Below are 18,706 nucleotides of genomic sequence, written 5' to 3'. Positions count from 1 at the left end.
GCTAACAACCAGAGCTTTACAGTGGGAAGACTGCCAGGAGACAGTCCAGGGAGTGCACGACTACTCAGGTTATTTTTTAGAATGGGGGAAAGGCATTTTTGGGGTCAGAAAAGTTTAATGTTGGCACAGTTCTAAGCCGAGTTCTAGACGGACTCCCTGCCCCACACAGGATGGGTTAAGAATTAAGTACATTTTCTGGGGCTTGGAGAGGACTGGGGGTTCATTTTCTTCCTTTTTTCCTCTTTTGTACGTGTGTTTGTAAGTATGGAGATGTGCCAGTTTTCACTGAAGGAATATTAGCCTGAAAAGGTTTATCAGAAATCAGTGTTACTTCCTGTTGACTTTGAGGATCAGATTAATTGCGATCAACTTTCATAAAGTGTGCCTGGAATTTAGTGTTGGATGATGAATCAGGAGTGGTTTGAGGGTTTACTTTATGGGCAGCTAATTAAATGTACAATAGAGGTCTTGTTCCAGTAAGCTTTTTAATAAGCTTAGAAAAACTTCCTGAAATCCAGATTCTTTCCTTCCATCAATTTAATGGGAGGAAAAACCACTCTTCAGCAAACAGTTTCACGGGAGTAGAAGCTATTGTAATACATGGGCGGTTTTCTACTCTCCTAATCAGAAAAATAAAAAACAGCTACTTCTGTTGTATGTGTACAGTCTTGGGTTTACAGTTTTTCTTTTGCCTTATATACTGAAGGCTTTATCGTCTATAATTTACCTTTTGTATCAATCAGTCAATTCAGTTGCTCAGTTGTGTCTGACTCTTTGCAACCCCATGGACTGCAGCACACCAGGCCTCCCTGTCCATCACCAACTCCCGGAGCTTGATCAAACTCATGTCCATTGAGTCGGTGATGCCATCCAACCATCTCATCCTCTGTCATCCACTTAGTCCTGCCTTCAATCTTTCCCAGCATCAGGGTCTTTTCCAGGGAGTCAGTTCTTTGTATCAGGTGGCCAGAGTATTGGAGTTTCAGCTTCAGCATCAGTCCTTCCAATGAATATTCAGGGCTAATTTCCATTAGGCCTGACAGGTTTGATATCCTTGCAGTCCAAGGGACTCTCAAGAGTCTTCTCCAACATTGTGGTTCAAAAACATCAGTTCTTTGACACTCAGCTTTCTTTATGGTCCAACTCTCACATGCATATACATGACTTCTGGAAAAACCACAGCTTTGACTATACAGACCTTGTCAGCAAAGTGATGTCTCTGCTTTTTAATGCGCTATCTAGGTTGGTCATAGCTTTTCTTCTAAGGAACAAGCATCTTTTAAATTTCATGGCTGCAGTCACCATTTTCAGTAATTCTGGAGCCCAAGAAAATAAAGTCTGTCACTGTTTCCTTTTTTCCCTATCTGTTTGCCATGAAGTGATGGGACCAGATGCCATGGTCTTAGTTTTTGAATGTTGAATTTTAAACCAGCTTTTTCACTCTCCTCTTTCACTTTCCTCAAGAGGCTCTTTAGTTCCTCTTTGCTTTCTGCCATAAGGGTTGTGTCATCTGCGTATCTGAGGTTATTGATATTTCTCCCAGCAATCTGGATTCCAGCTTGTGCTTTATCCAGCCTGGCATTTCGCATGATGTACTTTGCTGCTGCTGCTGCTGCTGCTGCTAAGTCACTTCAGTCGTGTCTGACTCTGTGCGACCCCATAGATGGCAGCCCACCAGGCTCCCCCGTCCCTGGGATTCTCCAGGCAAGAACACTGGAGTGGGTTGCCATTTCCTTCTCCAATGGATGAAAGTGAAAAGTGAAAGTGAAGTCGCTCAGTCGTGTCCGACTCTTAGCGACCCCATGGACTGCAGCCTACCAGGCTCCTCCACCATGGGATTTTTCAGGCAAGAGTACTGGAGTGGGGTGCCATTGTGTTCTCCGGATGTACTCTGCATATAAGTTAAATAAACAGGGTGACAGTATAGAGCCTTGATGTACTCCTTTCCCAGTTTGGAACCAGTCCATTGTTCATGTCTGGTACTTTTATATAGTTTTAAAATTTCAGAACACTCCATGAGGGAAGAAGATAGATGTTTTTACTCTATTATAGATGATATTTCTCCCAGCAGTCTGGATTCCAGCTTGTGCTTTATCCAGCCTGGCATTTCGCAGACCTCCTGAAATAACTCAAGGATCAAGTGGCAGAAAGTGACTTCCACTCTCCAAGTTTAGAGCTCTTTTCACTGTGTGATTTATGAGTATTGTGTGACTTTGGCATTGAACAAACCTGGGTTGATGTCTTCTCTCTATCCCCCATCCCTCCACCCCTTTCTTTTCCCAGTAGCTTTGTCTTTACAGAGAAGTTGCAGGGATGTACTGAGTACCCTTACCCATTCTGGGTTTCCCCCATGTCTTATGTCAGTAACATCTTACCTTATCAGGGTACGTTTGTTGCAACCAAGAAACTAACGTTGGTGTATTACTATTAACTAACTTATAGACTCTATTGGATTTCCCCAGTTTTCCCATTAATGTCTTCTTTTTAATCCAAGGTGTACCAGAGTTCATTTAGTTCTATTTCCCTAATCTCCTTTGGTCTCTTACGGCTTCTTGTTCTTTCCTTGTTTTCGACGACCTTGATGTGAGGAGGACAGGTATTTTGTGGACTGCCCCTCAGTTTGAATTTGTTTGATGTTTTTCTCAGGATTAGACTGGGTTTTAGCATTTGAAAGAAGGCTGCGGATATGAGGTGCCCTGCCCCTTCTCGTTGCTTTATCTTAGGGGGATTCGTGGTCTCGACACAGACCATCGTGGGTAATGTTAAACTTCATCACGTGATTATGATTGCACTTGCCCATTTCCTCCACTGTGAAGTTATTATTTTTCTTATTTCTTACTTTATTCTTTGGAAGCAGGTCACCGAAGCTGGTTTATCTTGGGGAGAGAGGAATTCAGCTTCATGCCTGGAGAGGGGCTTCTCTGTGTGTACTGAAATTCTTCTGTAAGGGAAACATGTCTCTTTTATCCTATTTATCTGTTTGTATTTGTTGACTCATGTTCTTTTATCACTGTGGACTTGTGTTTGTTTATTTTATACCTTGGTTATGATCTGATGCTGGGTTAGTTTTCTGTATAAGTTATTCCACCGTGGGCCACTGGGGGCTTTTGGAGGTTAGTGCCTATGTCCTTTTGACATGCCCCGATCCTTCTGATTTTTGAACCCTGCCTGACTTTCTGGTAGAAGAATGCTTCAGCCATGGAATCAGCCATTTCTCCGAGGAGCCCTGGTTCTTTTTATCTTCACTCACTTTTTAGGTGTATATTCTGTGCAAGTTATTTCACTTTTTAGAGCCTCAACATCTTCATCTATAAGATAATAATAATACCTCCCTTTCTTACTGAGTCGTTAGTGAGAGACACTGTATACAAACACCGCAGTCTTACGCCTGATACTGTGCTCGGGGAGGCTGTGTGCACGCACAGGGTGGGCCTGTGCCGGCCATGGTGAGGAAGGTACAGAGGTGGACGGTAAGCACCAGCTCTTTTAGTTTTTAGAGTAAGTTATGTCTGCTGAATATGATTGTATTTATAAACTCTTACATTTTTATGTCTGCTGAATATTATACAGTTGGCCATTGAATTTTAATACTGTTTAAGTTATGTTTTCTTAGTAGTTAATTTTCATGGAATTTTACAAAAATACTGGTTTCAGGTGAATTTGAAAACAGGAAAAAAAAAAAATCACTTCCTTGCTAGAGATTGTTTGAGGAGCTCTAGTGAGCTGCTGTCTATGGGGTCGCACAGAGTCGGACACGACTGAAGCGACTTAGCAGCAGCAGCAGTGAGTGAGTGCTGCACTAGAGAACAGCATTCTTTATCAGACAGCTTGCTTTTGGAACAACTCACATAAACTCAGTGTAAAATTAAAAGAACGAGATTCTGTCCTGGCAGTTCTGTGGTACCGTGAGATCTCAGGGCAGATAGTGTAGCCCTTATTAATACAAGTGCCCTGGCAGCAGTAGACCTGGGTTTGTTTTTCTGGAAGCCCATAGCTTGTCTGTAGGGATTCCTTACACGTATCTGATAAAGAAATTTTTGCTTTTTAAACATTGTGAGCATAGGTATGTAGCATTTAATTGCTGCTTACAAGGGACTTTGTCTTTGAATGTGCTCATTGTTTCTTCCGTTCCCTGCAGTCCTGATGAGAGTCTCATTAAGGAGAAATAAAAGTATTCTTGGTGCTTCCAATTCTCAGCTAGTTGAAGTCTACCAGATTTATTATTTTAGGCAAATTAAGATACATTCTCTGCCTAATTAGGAGTAACTGGAAACGCATTTTTAAACCTCTGTTTTGTTCAAATTGCTTGTTTACATAAACTAAAGTTTGGAAGTACATATTATTTCTACAGTAATTGATTTCATATTTTAGATGTTGGGGCATGCACTTTGCGTGTAACACTGTTTTCTGTTACTGACATCATAAGTTCATAATAACAAATCTTTGAACATATTAAAAAACTTTCTGACTTTGAACATTTTAGGTACTTGAACTGTAGAGCAGACTCTCAAACCAACCTAGGCATGCCAGTGTTTTACTGATTTGGAGACAGGAAGATATTCTAGATGGCCATTCAAGGTTTTTCCCAGGGCTTTGATATTAGTCTGTTTCATGTACTTATTAAAAAAAAAAAAAAAAGAATGGTTTGACTTAAAAATGCAATTTTCTATTAGGAATTTGTGCTACGTTGTATGACTTCAGAGGAACCATATGGGATCACTTAGGTCAGGTGTGGAACCATTTATCCTGTGTGCTGAGTTTTCCAATGTGGATATTTCCAAAATAGCTGTAATGGCAACACTAACTGTTAACCTTCTGCACCCATGTAACGTGAACCTGTCCCGTAGCTCTTTTTCATTTTGTAGCCGAGGGCCCGCTTTCAGGGACAAGCTTTCTGGGTTGATAGAGAGGAGCAGGCAGGAAGGAGAACGAGCTCAAGAGCCTATCCTAGCTCCTGCCCGGATGGGAGGGGAGTTATCTCAGCCTTGCAGGGAGGCACGCTCTGTCAGCCTTGCAGGGCTGAAGCTCAGTGGCCTTTCATGCAGCACTGTGGTCAGTGGCCGTCCGCAGGGCCATGAAGTGTTGGGAATGGAGATGCTTATCAGTGGGTGGAGGCTTTCCTTGCCCTGGAGCCCTCCTTCCAGGGGGACAGGGCACTGGGGTAAATCGAACAGAAATAACACGCTTCTTTCTTTGCACATGCAGCTAGGACTCTTACCACACGGAAAGAGAGGAGAGTGAAGTTTCCCTTGGGGTGTTTGGTACTTAACTCTCGGAAAGCTTGGTCATAGAGACGGGCATGACCACTGTGGCAAGTTGTGCGTGCGCTTAGAGTGTGTGTGGCTTTTTCATTATAGGGCTTGGCCTAAAGCCAGAACACATGGACAGTCCATGTTTCTCTCTGCTGAGCGCTGTCACTTCCCAGGCCACGTTTCTGTGAAGGTCATTACTGCCAAATTAGAAAGTTTGAGGGACTGTGACCATTTTGTTCACCCGTGTCGTGTAAATCAACCCTGTCTTTGGTGTTCTGAGTATTTAGTGCACAGATTGACACAGAGAAGAGCGACGGTGATTTCTTTTTAAGCTAGAGGAGGGAAAATACCAAGACTGGTTTGTTAGGTATGTGGGCAAAAAAATTCCTGTTTCCACTTTAAGAGAGACCCTACAAACAAAAGTTTAATTTTTTTTTTCCCTCAGCAGTGCTTAACTTCCAAATGTGTATAATTTTCTTAGATTGATAAAGGAAGCTGGCAAACAAGATCCAGAGCTGGCTTACATCAGCAGCAATTTTATAACTGGACATGGCATCGGAAAGAATCAGCCTCGGAACAAACAGATGGAAGCGGAATTCAGAAAACAGGAAGAGGTAAGCTAAGTGAAAATAATTTTACAGTAACAGTTTTCAGAACATATATAAACTCTGCCCATAGGAACCCCCTCTCTCTATAGTTCCTCTGCATTTTTTTGGTGATACAGAGTACTCGTAAACAGAGACTCACCGTTTCCCTTGAGGTAGCCGAACGATGATTCTCATGTGTAGAATTAGAATACCTGTCTGGTAAATCAATTTTGTGTCTTAATTGCCATCGGCCATTTTATTTTCCTTTATGGGGCTGAGGATACACAGCTACGTTTCATAGAAGAAGACAGCTCGTGTAAATATAACTCTTGCTGACTTGTTATGATTCTGAAGCAACAAACTGAAATCTTTTTCCTAGAATGTGTTTTGTTTGCTATTCAAAGTCCTACCTTGGTTGACTATTTTAAAAACAACAATATATTTTAAAGATTTTTGGTTTAATTTTTTTTCATGCTTTTTATTCAAGATTTGATATAGGAAATAGCACTGTAAAGATGATAAAAACCTAACATAGTGTTCCTGGCTTGCAAATAAAAACTTTTTATGTAAAATTTGTTGTTTAAGTTAAAAGCAGAATCATTCATGTTGAAGTCATTTTTCTTTGATAATACTCCAAGTTTGGGGAGTTCAGTAGCCAGAGTCTTGACAGATCAGTCTAAAACCCAGCTTAATTTCTTATTTAACTTACGCTGAATTGGGAAATGATGTTACCTTAAATCTAGTATGAAAAAAACTTTTCAGTTAAAAAAAAAATCATTTCTGATCCCTTACATTAAGTATGTCCCAAGATGTCGGAAAATAAGTGATGCTTTGCTTGTAGTTTTTAATTCCAAGTGATTTAGGGATTTTAGTGACACAGTTTTGACATCTTTGGAGGGATGTTGGCATAGGTGCACAGACATAGGTCCCATAGGGAGGCACAGAATATCCACAGGATTTCAGAAGTGAATTCATTTGGTCACTCTGGTGGTTATTAAAGAAGCCAGTGTCTTTAGCCAAAAGACTGTGATTTGTCCATGGGTGCTTCTCTAAAGTAGAAAGGCATTTTGATTTTTTCAAGTCATGTTCAGCTGAAAATGTCTTTGAATCAGAGTTTCTTTGTCCGGATGTTCATGGCGTCTGGAGTTTTGTGTGATACTCATTGTTTTTAGCCTGGCCTGGATTACGAGTGCTCAGAGTACTGTCACAAATGACAGTTGTCCCTTCATTTCACTGTGCTCTTTTCTTTGGAAACTTTGTTAGAATTCCTTTTCTTGGTGGATTTTTTTCAGGTACTTAGGAAATTTCGAGCACATGAAACCAACCTGCTTATTGCAACAAGTATTGTGGAGGAGGGTGTTGACATACCGAAATGCAACTTGGTGGTTCGTTTCGATCTGCCCACAGAGTATCGATCCTACGTTCAGTCGAAGGGAAGAGCGAGGGCACCCATCTCTAATTATGTAATGTTAGCAGACACAGATAAAATAAAGAGTTTTGAAGAAGACCTTAAAACATACAAAGCTATTGAAAAGGTAAGATGTACATGTTATCTGTAAGTTATTCCTGTGCATATAGAAATAATAAAAACAGTTGTATCTTCAGAGATTAGTCTCAACAGAGGTGTGCAGTGGGTAGATTATTAGACAGTTGAGAGTAATTGCACAGAGCCAGCAGTATTTTACAATAAAATGGCAGTGAAAATGGTCATATAGGTTACTGGGGAAGATTAGGAAGTACACTGTTCACGTGGACGGTGTCGTCCTCGTTGACTGAGTTGGAGACTGGTTTGAGAGTGATGACACAGCCCAGATACTCATGTAAGACTGGTGATCGCTTGTGTGCTGGTAGGTCGGTGTAGTTCAGTGTCTTGTTCCCTGTATGGGAACGTCTCCATATGGCTGGAGCTGGGAAGGATGCATTGGGAAAAACTGTCTGCAGCAGGTGGCTCTGGAGTATTGAGGTATGTGTTTAGGAGAGAGAGAGATTTCATGTCAAGAGAGCTTTTTCTTAGGTTCAGTGGCAGGAAAGGCATTTGTTCTCATAAATTCTGTTCTGAAACTGCTCAGATCTTGCGAAACAAATGTTCCAAGTCGGTTGATACCGGGGAGGCCGACACGGAGCCCGTGGTGGATGACGACGATGTTTTCCCACCGTATGTGCTGAGGCCTGAGGACGGTCCCCGCGTCACGATCAACACGGCCATTGGGCACGTCAACAGGTACGGCCGCAGGCTACGTGGTAGCCAACCTGTGAGAACCGTGAGATTTCGGTCTGACTCTATAAGTATTGTGTTGTTCACCATCTGCAAGCAATAACCAATCTCTCCGTTTATGGCCTGTGATGCCTCAGTGACAGAAAAAGAAGTTGCTTTTTTCTGTTCCTTGTTTTTTTTGGTCAGAATGCAAAACTAGTATTGTGCAGAAATAAATATTTCTAGTATTGTGCAGAAATAAATGTTTCCCTTCTCATTGTTAAGGCCGACCTAATGAATGCATACATCTTTTAATTGGATTGAAATTAATTTTGTAACGCTCACTGTTCTTTTCTAAATCTTGAAACTTGTTTTGTGTCAAGCGTTGGCGGCCATTGAATTTTCCTTTAGCAGAAATGGGAGACTTGATACGTTAACTTTTTTTTTTTTTAAGTATATGCCATTTTATCCGTACTTTGTCCTGATTTGGTGATAACATTTTTAAGGACTAAGGAAAGCAGATGCATAGCTAGATTACATATCAGTATAAATTTCATGCAGAGGCAAAATCGAGGAGCAGAAAATGTAAGCGTTTCTTTTTAACTTTTTATTTGGGAACAGTTTTAAACTTTAAAATATTGCAAGGATGCTTTAAAATGTTCCAAGAATATTGCAAAGAACACCCAGAGAAAATCCACTCAGGTTTCCCAAGAATGTTCTCTAAAGGGAAAGGGTCCAGCGCGGGGCCATGGAGCGTGCTTGTTTTCCTCGTCTGTCTGGTGTGATTCATCCTGGCAGCTTTCTTCAGTCCTTCTTGGGCTTGAATGACCTTGAATGTTTACAGGATGGCAGGCCAGTCACTGTGTCGTCTGCCCCTCAGTGTGGGTTCATTTGGTATTTTCTCATGCCTGGACCCCGGTGCGCGTTTTTGGCCAGCACGTCAGCGAAGCGATGCTCGGTTCCTTGCATTCTGACCGGGTCACTCTGTGTCGGTTTGTCCTCTGGTGACGGCGGCGACTGTCGTCACTTGCGTGAGGTCGGCCAGCTTTCTCTCCTGCACAGTTGCCTTTTCCCCCTCCGTAATTCATGAGTATTTCATGGGGAGACATTCTGAGATTATATAAAATTCATCCCTCTCCTCAGTTTTCACCCATTGATATTTCTTGCCTAGATCAATTATTTCTGTGATGTCTTCCAAATGGGGATTCTCTGACTCCCTAATTCTTTCTGCATTTATTAGTTGTCATTTTGCCATGAGAAGGAGCTTTCTCTTTTCTCTGTTTATTTGTTCCTTTTATGTTTTTTATCCAGTGTGAACTAATGGACTCCTGTTTGGCTCAGTCATTTTTAGTCTTTTACTCTCGTTTCTTGTTTATTTTGATGTGAAAATTGTGTAAAATTTGGCTGATGAAGACCCTTTCGGTGTAACTTCAGTGTCTTTTTAACACATCACCATTATTCTTTGGACATTTCTGTATTTTAAGGCACACAAGATGTTCTAGACTCACAGTTTCCCTGCCCTCAGGCTAGATATTGGCTATTTCTCCAGAAGGTCCTGGCTCCTTTTAGTGGAGGATGAGTTGTGTTTAGAAACCGAGGCATGTTCATTGCCTCTGGAGTATCATTGCTGCCGGGCTGTTTGGCAAATGGAGCTAGAAAATACGTCCGTGCCTTTTCACGTGTGTTACACCTGTATCTGACTGCCTGTCTGTGGTTAGCTCCAGTTTGACTGTGACTCCAGAGGGTTTGTTCTTGCTGTCCCCTTTTCCATCTTTCTCCCTGGCTGTCTTGTTTAATAGTGAGAAATCTCAATTCCCCTTGTCGTCAGATAAATTACTGTTTAGGCTCCCCGTACGTAGCGGTCTCCCTCCTCCAGGGGCTGCCCCCGTGTTCAGCAGCCCTCGTTTTGCAGGTCCTGGCCTTGCAGCATCGCGACCCATTCCACTGCCTTCCTTGTATGCATCCTCTTCCCCGCCAGGTTGGCTTCCTGTCCCGGCCCCCTCCCTGCTCGGGCTAAGCTCCCTCAGGGCCGGCTTCCTGCCTGCCTTCCTTGTGTTGTTGTGGGGTGGCCCGGTTGTTTTCCTGCCCTCCTTGGGTGAACACCGGGCCCACTGCTGATGCCTGCCTTGCACAGGCCCCCACAATTGTTGGTGATCACTAAGGAACAAACAGCGGTTTGCTCCCTTGATGGATTCTGAACAATACTTTCTGCACTGTCCAGTCATAGCTCTAGACCTATACGGCTGTTGATGCTCAAGTATCAATTTTAATGAAAATTAAAGTAAAAAGTTTAGTTTCTTAGCTGCCCTTGCCACAGTTCAAGAGCTCAGTGGCTTCTCTGTTGAACAGCACAGATATAAAACGTCATCTCAGAGTTTTTTATATATATATATATATATATAAACATACTAGTCCATCTTATTGAAAGTTTGAAGCAGTGATGCTGAAACCACGCATATAAATACCTATCCAGTAGAGGGAAAGAGGAACATAAAAAATCAAAGTGTAGAATGTGAATATCAGTTTTTTTCCTTCTGTTTCTTAGTTGTAGACTCAGTGTTACCATTTCTTTTTTTTTTCCCCCCCCACAGATACTGTGCTAGATTACCAAGTGATCCGTTTACTCATCTGGCTCCTAAATGTAGAACCCGAGAGTTGCCTGATGGTACATTTTATTCAACTCTTTATCTGCCAATTAACTCACCTCTTCGAGCCTCCATTGTTGTAAGTTTAGAAAAAGAAATGATTGTGCCTTAAAGTTAATGTCGTTAATGGATTTGTTTTCAGCTTCTCTAAGGCTGTGCAAGTTATAGGTAAATTTGGCTTTAAATCTACTTTAAAAAGTACATTTTAAAATCTCTTTTGTAGTCAACTACGTGTTCGAGTCTTCAATAGACTATATATATGTAATTTGTAGACTCTCTGAATTAGGCTAGACGACCTCTGAAGATTCCTCTAAAGTCTTTTACTCTGAACATTTCTGGCGGCATCATTCCCTTGTGGCTTTAGATCCTTACAGTGACACAGAATTCATTAAATACATTTGGGCTGTTCTAGTGATTTTGTTGTTGATTGGAAAAATATACCTTTATACAATTGCTGTCCTTGGTCTCAATGCTGATATATTAAATTCTTACTGAAATTTAAATTCATCAAGATTGTAAACTCTTTATGATAACTGGTGTAGGTTTTACTGGGCAGGATTTTGAAAGATGGCTTTCAAATATAGACAATAGTATCTTTTAAAACTGGCTGATGTTTTTCACAATGAAGAACTTTGGTAAATTTCAGCTTTAAAGATACTAGGGCAGAGGTTTCATCTGTGTTTTATGCGCCGATACTCCAGCTCCATGCATATACTGTGGACATGTTTTTTTTGTAACTTCCAGGGTCCCCCAATGAGCTGCATTCGGTTGGCTGAAAGAGTCGTGGCTCTCATTTGCTGTGAAAAACTGCACAAAATTGGTAAGAGTGTGTGAAAAACACATGTAAATAAAAATAAAGTTAAAGACATTGTATAACAAAAGCACCTCAAGGGCTTTATGGGTCTCCAGGGTTTTGCGGGCTGTGAACGCCTTGCTGGTGGTATGCTTCGGGGAGGATAGATGTAAGTGTGATGTAACTTGAAGACCCTGTAAGGTGGAAGAGCTCTGTTTTTCACAGCTGAGCAGCTGTAATGTATTTGCTCTCATTTCTAACTCCTTTTAAATATATAAATGTAATAAGGTCTTCTGACTGTTGAATCGTGAACATTTATGTTTTGTGTTGTAATGTATCAGTTTCTCAAATTAGTCTATATTTATGTACAGATGAAAATTTTTTAAAAAATGGGTGGACTTGTTTTCCGGTGGCATTCATAAAAGGATGATCTGATACCGTTTTCCTGTTTACATGTTTTTGTTTTTGAGTCTTAAAACAGAATTTATAATCCTCATCATACTGAATATATGAACCTCACAATCGACTTTGCCTTCAGTTATCACACGTGATTACTCTTCTGTTGTTAAAAGCACAGATGCTTTAGTTTTTGTGATTTGTCCAGTTGTTTCCCAGCACAGAGCTGCTCTGGATGATCCACTGATTAATTAGGCAGAATCAGGATTGAGCATTTTATTACAAAATCACGTTCCTTCTCTTTACATTTCTCAGGCGAACTGGATGACCATTTGATGCCAGTTGGGAAGGAGACTGTTAAATATGAGGAAGAGCTGGATTTACACGATGAAGAAGAGACCAGTGTTCCAGGAAGACCAGGTTCCACAAAACGAAGACAGTGCTACCCAAAAGCAGTAGGTATTGGTTAGAACCAAATACAAACCTAGCCTTTCTGACTTTCTGTTGCTTGCTGTACCAGGCCCGGATTCCTTTGCTTGGCTTCCCAAACCCGTGCAGTGCACCCCACCCCGTGGGTCTCAGCTTGTCTCCCGGCCTCGTTCACAGCTCTGCTCATAGCAGCCCCGTCGCTGTCACATGTACAGCATGTGCCCTTTCTCACTTCAGACATCGCTTTTGTTTTTCTTCTCAAAAAGATTCTTGTGTTTATCACATTCTATCCAGAATGAGTTAATGTCATTTAAAGAGACAGTCTTTGTTTCATTCACTTTAGTGGCCAGGTCCTCGCTCTGCCTTACACTGGGAACTAAGACCTCAAGGGTATGTGTGCTAAAACAGGCATGTGCCGTACAGGGTGAGGGGCGCACGGCAGGTGAGCCCGCGACTTGTCGGGAGTCAGGGTGTGGCCTGACGGGCCATAGTCAGCTTTTCCCACGTGTCCTGTCTAGCTGTAACCATGCGGGGCTGGAGTACTTATTTTAAAAATATTAGTCAATATTTTTACCTTACTAAACCCCCAGACAAAAGCAGAAATTTGCTATGTACTTTGATCTTAGCTTAAATATGATTCTTTTTATTTATTTTTTTGCAGTTTTATTGAGTTTTTACTTTTTTTTAAAAAAGTTTGCACCCAGCTAAGCATTTTCAAGATTCAAAATCATGTCACTTTTTCAAAAATCAGGAATTAAGTTATCCGATTTTCTGAACTGCTTATTTTCTCATATCCAGTTTTCCTATTCTAACATTACCCTAGAGGTTCTTGGGCTAGTTTCATGTGACAAATGTTACCACTAATAAGTGTTTTGAGAAGCATAGTACTGCTTTGCATCCTGTGTAATTAATAGGTGCATTCTGTACTGTCTGATACTCTAGTAACTATATCTCTTAGCCAGCATTTCCACACCTTTTAACTGTAGATGTAATTACTTATATTATTGAGCCTTGGAAACTGTAGACTATTGGGTGGGGTTGTATGAATATTAGAAGTTTAGAAACTTAGTTTAGTTTAAGTCATAGTTTACTCTTTAATCAGGCAGCCATTAAAAATAGTACTGACTTGTATTGACCCTGAAAGATATTCTCATTGTAGTAACCGGAGCTAAAAATCAGTGATACATTTGTTTTGTGGTTCCATTTGTAATGAAAAATATGTATGTGTATATATTTATGTGCATTTATTCTGGAATGTATACATTTATTCCAGAAAAGTCTGGAAGATGATATGGTATGTGACAGTGTTACTAAAGGTTATCTGAGTTTCAGGATTATGTAGGATTTTTAAAAACTTGGCTAGTTTTATTTTCTGACATTCAACAGTGAGTAAAGACTCAGAAACCCAGGGAAGAAAACCTTTATTCTCTAGTCAAAAGAAATAGATCAAATGAAATGTTGCTGTTTAGTTGCTAAGTTGTATTCCAACTCTTTTGCAACCCATGGACTTTAACCCACCAGGCTCCTCTGTCCGTGGGATTTCCCAGGCAAGAATACTGGAGTGGGTAGCCATTTCCTTCTTCAGGGGATCTTTCTGACCCCGAGATTGAACCTATGTCTCCTGCATTGGTAGGCAGTTTCTTTACTATTGAGCCACCAGGGAAGCCCACATCAAATGAATAGTATTGTGTTAAAAGACCCTGCGGTGTTTGATGGTTTTGTATGCTTCTCTGGTGAGGTTAAGTAAATGAGGAGGTCTCCTGCCTTGGGTCTTAGTTTCCTCTCATCAGCTTTTAGTAAAGCCAGGAAATAAATTTGTTTTCTTGCCAACATCTGGAAAAGAGGTGAATACGCTGGCACTTGTTGCTTACATTTTTCTTTCCACTCCCAGATTCCAGAATGTTTGAGGGAGAGCTACCCCAGGCCCGGTCAGCCCTGTTACCTGTACGTGATCGGAATGGTCCTGACGACACCTTTACCTGATGAGCTCAACTTCAGAAGGCGGAAGCTCTACCCCCCTGAGGACACCACAAGATGCTTTGGAATACTGACAGCCAAGCCCATACCTCAGGTGGACGTTTCATAGCGGCCTTTTATGTTGGACTGTCTTTTTTTTTTTTTTAAAGGAAAAGTGACTTTAAAAGTAACTGTCTTTTGTTACCTCAAAATGGTCACTATTTTACACTTGGAAGTGTCTCTCCTGTTCCCCTGATAGAAAGCATCATTCCTCTTCTGAAGTTAACTGTTTATAATGAACTGAAATCTTGGCTAACCTTGGGCTTTATTTTTCTTTCTCTGAAGATCCCACACTTTCCTGTGTACACGCGCTCTGGAGAGGTGACCATATCTATTGAGTTGAAGAAGTCCGGCTTCACGTTATCTCTGCAAATGCTTGAGTTGATCACAAGGCTTCACCAGTATATATTCTCACATATTCTTCGGCTTGAAAAACCTGCACTAGAATTTAAACCCACAGACGCGGACTCAGCCTACTGCGTTCTACCTCTTAATGTTGGTAAGAAGGACCCAGACTCTAAAGCGTTGTCTGTATAGTAGCTAAAAAACCAAAGTGTTGCTTAACAATGAGCTTAACTGAATATGGTACAGAAATCTCTGATAACTCTGAACTAGGCACATGGAATGAAGGTAGAGCTTGAGGGAGGGTCTTACCCGTATTATTACATTTTAACAAGCTTAAAGATCTTTTTCTTCCCTAAGTTAATGACTCCAGCACTTTGGACATTGACTTTAAATTCATGGAAGATATCGAGAAATCTGAAGCTCGCATAGGCATTCCCAGCACAAAGTATTCAAAAGAAACTCCCTTTGTTTTCAAATTAGAAGATTACCAAGATGCAGTTATCATTCCAAGGTAAGGTGTTAAGTGGAAATCAAAGCGGAGGTGACACTTGCTTTTGAAGATTCCCCCTGGGCACGTGGGGCAGGTGGTGGGCTGTGACCCTGGCATGGCCATGGCCAGTAGAAAATTTAGGTATCTCCCAGTGGCAGGCCTGTGCTGCCCAGTTTACTTACATAAAAACAAAGCCTGAAGTGCGGTTGGTGAAAGGATTTTACTTTGTGAAGCTCAGCTCATCTAAATGATGTTGATAGGCTTTCTTTGTAAAACCTCCATCCTTTTAATCCCCACAGTCTTAAAGAATTTGGTTATAAATAACAGTTTATTAAAGTTGTTGAAAGGCATGGTGTTATTAAGCGGATGAAAGTAGTTAATTACAGTGCTTTGCTGTATGTGCCCTAAGTCACGTTGGTCGTGTCTGACGCTCTGTGACGCTGTGGACCGTGGCCCGCCAGGCTCCTTTGTCAGTGGGATTCTCTAGGCAAGAATACTGGAGTGGGTGACCATGCCCTTTTCCAGGGACTCTTGCAGACCCAGGGATTGAACCCGAGTCTCTTATGTCTCTTGCATTTGCAGGCAGGTTCTTTACCACTAGTGCCATCTTTTTGGTAAAAATTTAGGGAATAAAGTTTTGGAGCATTAAGATTAAATATCACATTTTTTAAAGAATTAAAATACTGGCTGCAGTTGTCTTTGGATTTTGTTCTGTTTTGTTTTTTCTGTTCTCACTTTGTACCTCAGTGCCACGTTTTAAATGTTCGTTAACAGCAGCCTATCAATATCAGAAATGGTGCAGTAACATACGTTTTGTGGGGCGAGAATCTTTCGTGTTTAGCGTTAGTAATATATAAACTATTTACTTGGTTGCTTGGATATTGAAAGTTTTCTATACTGTTTATATTGATGAAATTAGAGATATTTAAAGGAGCCATTTAAGCTCCAATATTTTGGCCATTTGATGTGAACAGCACACTCTTTGGAAAAGTGCCTGATGCTGGGAAAGACTGAAGGCGACAGGAGAAGGGAATGGCAGAATATGAGATGGTTAGATAGCATCACCCAGTCAATGGACATGATTCTGAGCAAATTCTGGGAGGTAGTGATGAACAGGTGCTGTACCTCAAGGGGTCGTGAAGAATCAGACACGACTTAGCAACTGAACAATGACAAAAGGAGCCATTTGGCTTTCATGTGGTATCAAAGTATAGATATTTAGAATAAGGATGAGATATTTAGAATAGGAGAGAATGGAGAGTCAGGTTTTCACTTGATGTAAATATAGTTTCTCTTGGCTTAAATTCACTTGAAATGTATTAGAGTTGAAGTGTCATTGTTGTTATATATTTTTAACCTTTTGAACTCTTACTTTAAAATCATAATTTGCATTTCTGTATTCAAAACAGTTTGTGTTTTGAGAATAGTTGATTTAAACCATAAAGTCACTGGAACTGTTTTTCTTGTTTAGATACCGCAATTTTGATCAGCCTCATCGATTTTATGTCGCTGACGTGTACACTGATCTTACCCCCCTGAGTAAATTTCCTTCCCCTGAGTATGAAACGTTTGCGGAGTATTATAAAACAAAGTATAACCTTGACCTGACCAATCTCAACCAGCCGCTGCTGGACGTGGACCACACGTCTTCACGGTAAGGCACTCCAGAGACGGCACTTGGGCTGTACCTGTGCCAGCTTCCCCAGGTCAGCAGGCAGGTTGGGGGGCTTGTGGTCCCCGCGGCCCACCGGTATGTAGACCTGAACTCAGGAGGTCCTTGGCGCACACAGTTGCCCAGAGCCTGGTCCAGGGGTCTGCAGTCTGAATGAGCTCTTCCAGGGAGCTGCCCTGAAGTCGTAGAGCCGCTGTCAGAGTGCACTTGTTTTTGTCTTTGATAAGATTATTTTGAATTTTTTCTAGACTCAATCTTTTGACACCTCGTCATTTGAATCAGAAGGGGAAAGCTCTCCCTCTGAGCAGTGCTGAGAAGAGGAAAGCCAAGTGGGAGAGCCTGCAGAATAAGCAGGTAGCACGTCCACTGTCACTGGCATGACTTGGTGTTTTGGAAGGCGCTTGAGTTTTATGTCACCAAGTGAACTGAGCGACTTAGGAGTTTTGGGAAGTTGCCCAACACTTAGGTTTTGTTTTGCTTTAATTAATGTGGCATATTGACTTCATTTGAATGTCTTTTTTTTAATTAATTATTTTTTTTTATTGAACAGTAGTTGCTTTACAGAATTTTGTTGTTTCTGTCAAACACGATGAATGTCTTTTTGGTAAGCATGAGAGGTTTGGCCTTTATGCTTGGTCCGCTGGTAGCCATTCTGTCATGAAATTCTAGGATAAATCCTGTTTTCCTTAAAGGGTTAGTTTTTAAAACATTTCTAAAAATAAGATTTTGCTAGTGTTTCTGATTTTTGTCTTTATTCATCAGTGAAATTGATTTTTAAGTTTTATTTTTATTCTCTTGTGTGCTTGCTTTATATTTACCTCTCCACAATTTACACTCATCCACATGTTTTGCTCACTCACAGATACTGGTTCCAGAACTCTGTGCTATACATCCAATTCCAGCATCACTGTGGAGAAAAGCCGTTTGTCTCCCGAGCATACTTTACCGCCTTCACTGCCTTCTGACTGCAGAGGAGCTCAGAGCCCAGACGGCCAGCGACGCTGGTGTGGGAGTCAGGTCACTTCCTGTGGATTTTAGGTATGCCTGTGCTGTGGGTCAGAAAGAACATGGCTCATGAAATCCCGTTTGCAAAAAGCACTGACTTTGGTTCACATTTTAATTTTATGTAGAATAATTTTTTAAAAGATTGGAAAGAAAATGTGGTATCTATTTAATACCTGAAATAGTTGCATCATTTGACTCCTGAGTGAACATCGGTATATTGAGTCATCGTTTGCTGATGCTCAAAGGGAGAGGAGAGCCTAAGGTCAAAACCAATGGTTCCCTTTTCAGTGGTGGCAGTTCAAGTAAAAATGGAAAGAGTTGTTTGTCCCAGGGCTGACATTTTAAGGCTCTTCCTCTTTTATAAATCAAATATGTGTTAAAGAGCAGTTGCCTCCGTGTGCGTCTTCAGTTGTTCTCTTCTCACTAGTCAAGTCTCTGCATTCTAAGGAAATTACTGGTTTAATGACTCAGATTTATTTTGCTTATCCAGTTGGCAAGAGCAAGTTGCTTCAGGAACTGAGGAACTTGTTAAATAGTACCAATCACTTACTACCGTGTCAAACACTGGTTTAAGCGCTATAGCTTATGTTAGATGATTTCATCTTTAGGATAGTCCTATGAGGTAGGAATTATTGGTTCCTCTTCCAGGGATGGTGGCTAAGGTACAGAGACATTGAGTCAATTACTCGAAATTCCCCAGCTAGTCACCCCGCTGGCCTGGAGTCCCAGTGCGTGCAGTCTGTGGCCCTGGGTCTGCTAGGCTGACCCGAGGCTTCATGAGCTCCGCCCCCCCAGAGCTGCGGGGTTGGGAGCCACGTCCCACTGTGTGGTTTATGTTGTGAAGAATTCCCAGTAGTGCTGATGTCTGCCTTGGAACTTTAT

At 41.3% G+C, this 18,706-nt stretch overlaps 1 protein-coding gene across 6 annotated transcripts in view; it reads left to right on the top strand.

Moving 5' to 3' along the window:
- DICER1 (dicer 1, ribonuclease III) overlaps nucleotides 1–18,706 on the top strand; it is a 75,614-nt gene that overhangs the window by 38,586 nt on the left and 18,322 nt on the right. For all 6 annotated transcript variants that reach the window (XM_019983374.2, XM_019983371.2, XM_019983370.2 and 3 more), the window contains 12 exons: nucleotides 5,734–5,866; nucleotides 7,132–7,374; nucleotides 7,909–8,060; nucleotides 10,625–10,757; nucleotides 11,423–11,498; nucleotides 12,183–12,322; nucleotides 14,188–14,367; nucleotides 14,598–14,811; nucleotides 15,015–15,168; nucleotides 16,619–16,801; nucleotides 17,068–17,173; nucleotides 17,682–17,857. In XM_019983374.2, coding sequence (XP_019838933.1) covers nucleotides 5,734–5,866; nucleotides 7,132–7,374; nucleotides 7,909–8,060; nucleotides 10,625–10,757; nucleotides 11,423–11,498; nucleotides 12,183–12,322; nucleotides 14,188–14,367; nucleotides 14,598–14,811; nucleotides 15,015–15,168; nucleotides 16,619–16,801; nucleotides 17,068–17,173; nucleotides 17,682–17,857 — 1,890 coding nt within the window. The remainder of the gene's footprint in view (nucleotides 1–5,733; nucleotides 5,867–7,131; nucleotides 7,375–7,908; nucleotides 8,061–10,624; nucleotides 10,758–11,422; nucleotides 11,499–12,182; nucleotides 12,323–14,187; nucleotides 14,368–14,597; nucleotides 14,812–15,014; nucleotides 15,169–16,618; nucleotides 16,802–17,067; nucleotides 17,174–17,681; nucleotides 17,858–18,706) is intronic.

Source organism: Bos indicus, chromosome 21, assembly GCF_029378745.1.
Source record: "Bos indicus isolate NIAB-ARS_2022 breed Sahiwal x Tharparkar chromosome 21, NIAB-ARS_B.indTharparkar_mat_pri_1.0, whole genome shotgun sequence".
NCBI classification, from domain to species: domain Eukaryota; kingdom Metazoa; phylum Chordata; class Mammalia; order Artiodactyla; family Bovidae; genus Bos; species Bos indicus.
The sequence above is the reverse complement of the archived record's forward strand: the minus strand, read 5'-3'. Positions and strand labels throughout refer to the sequence as shown.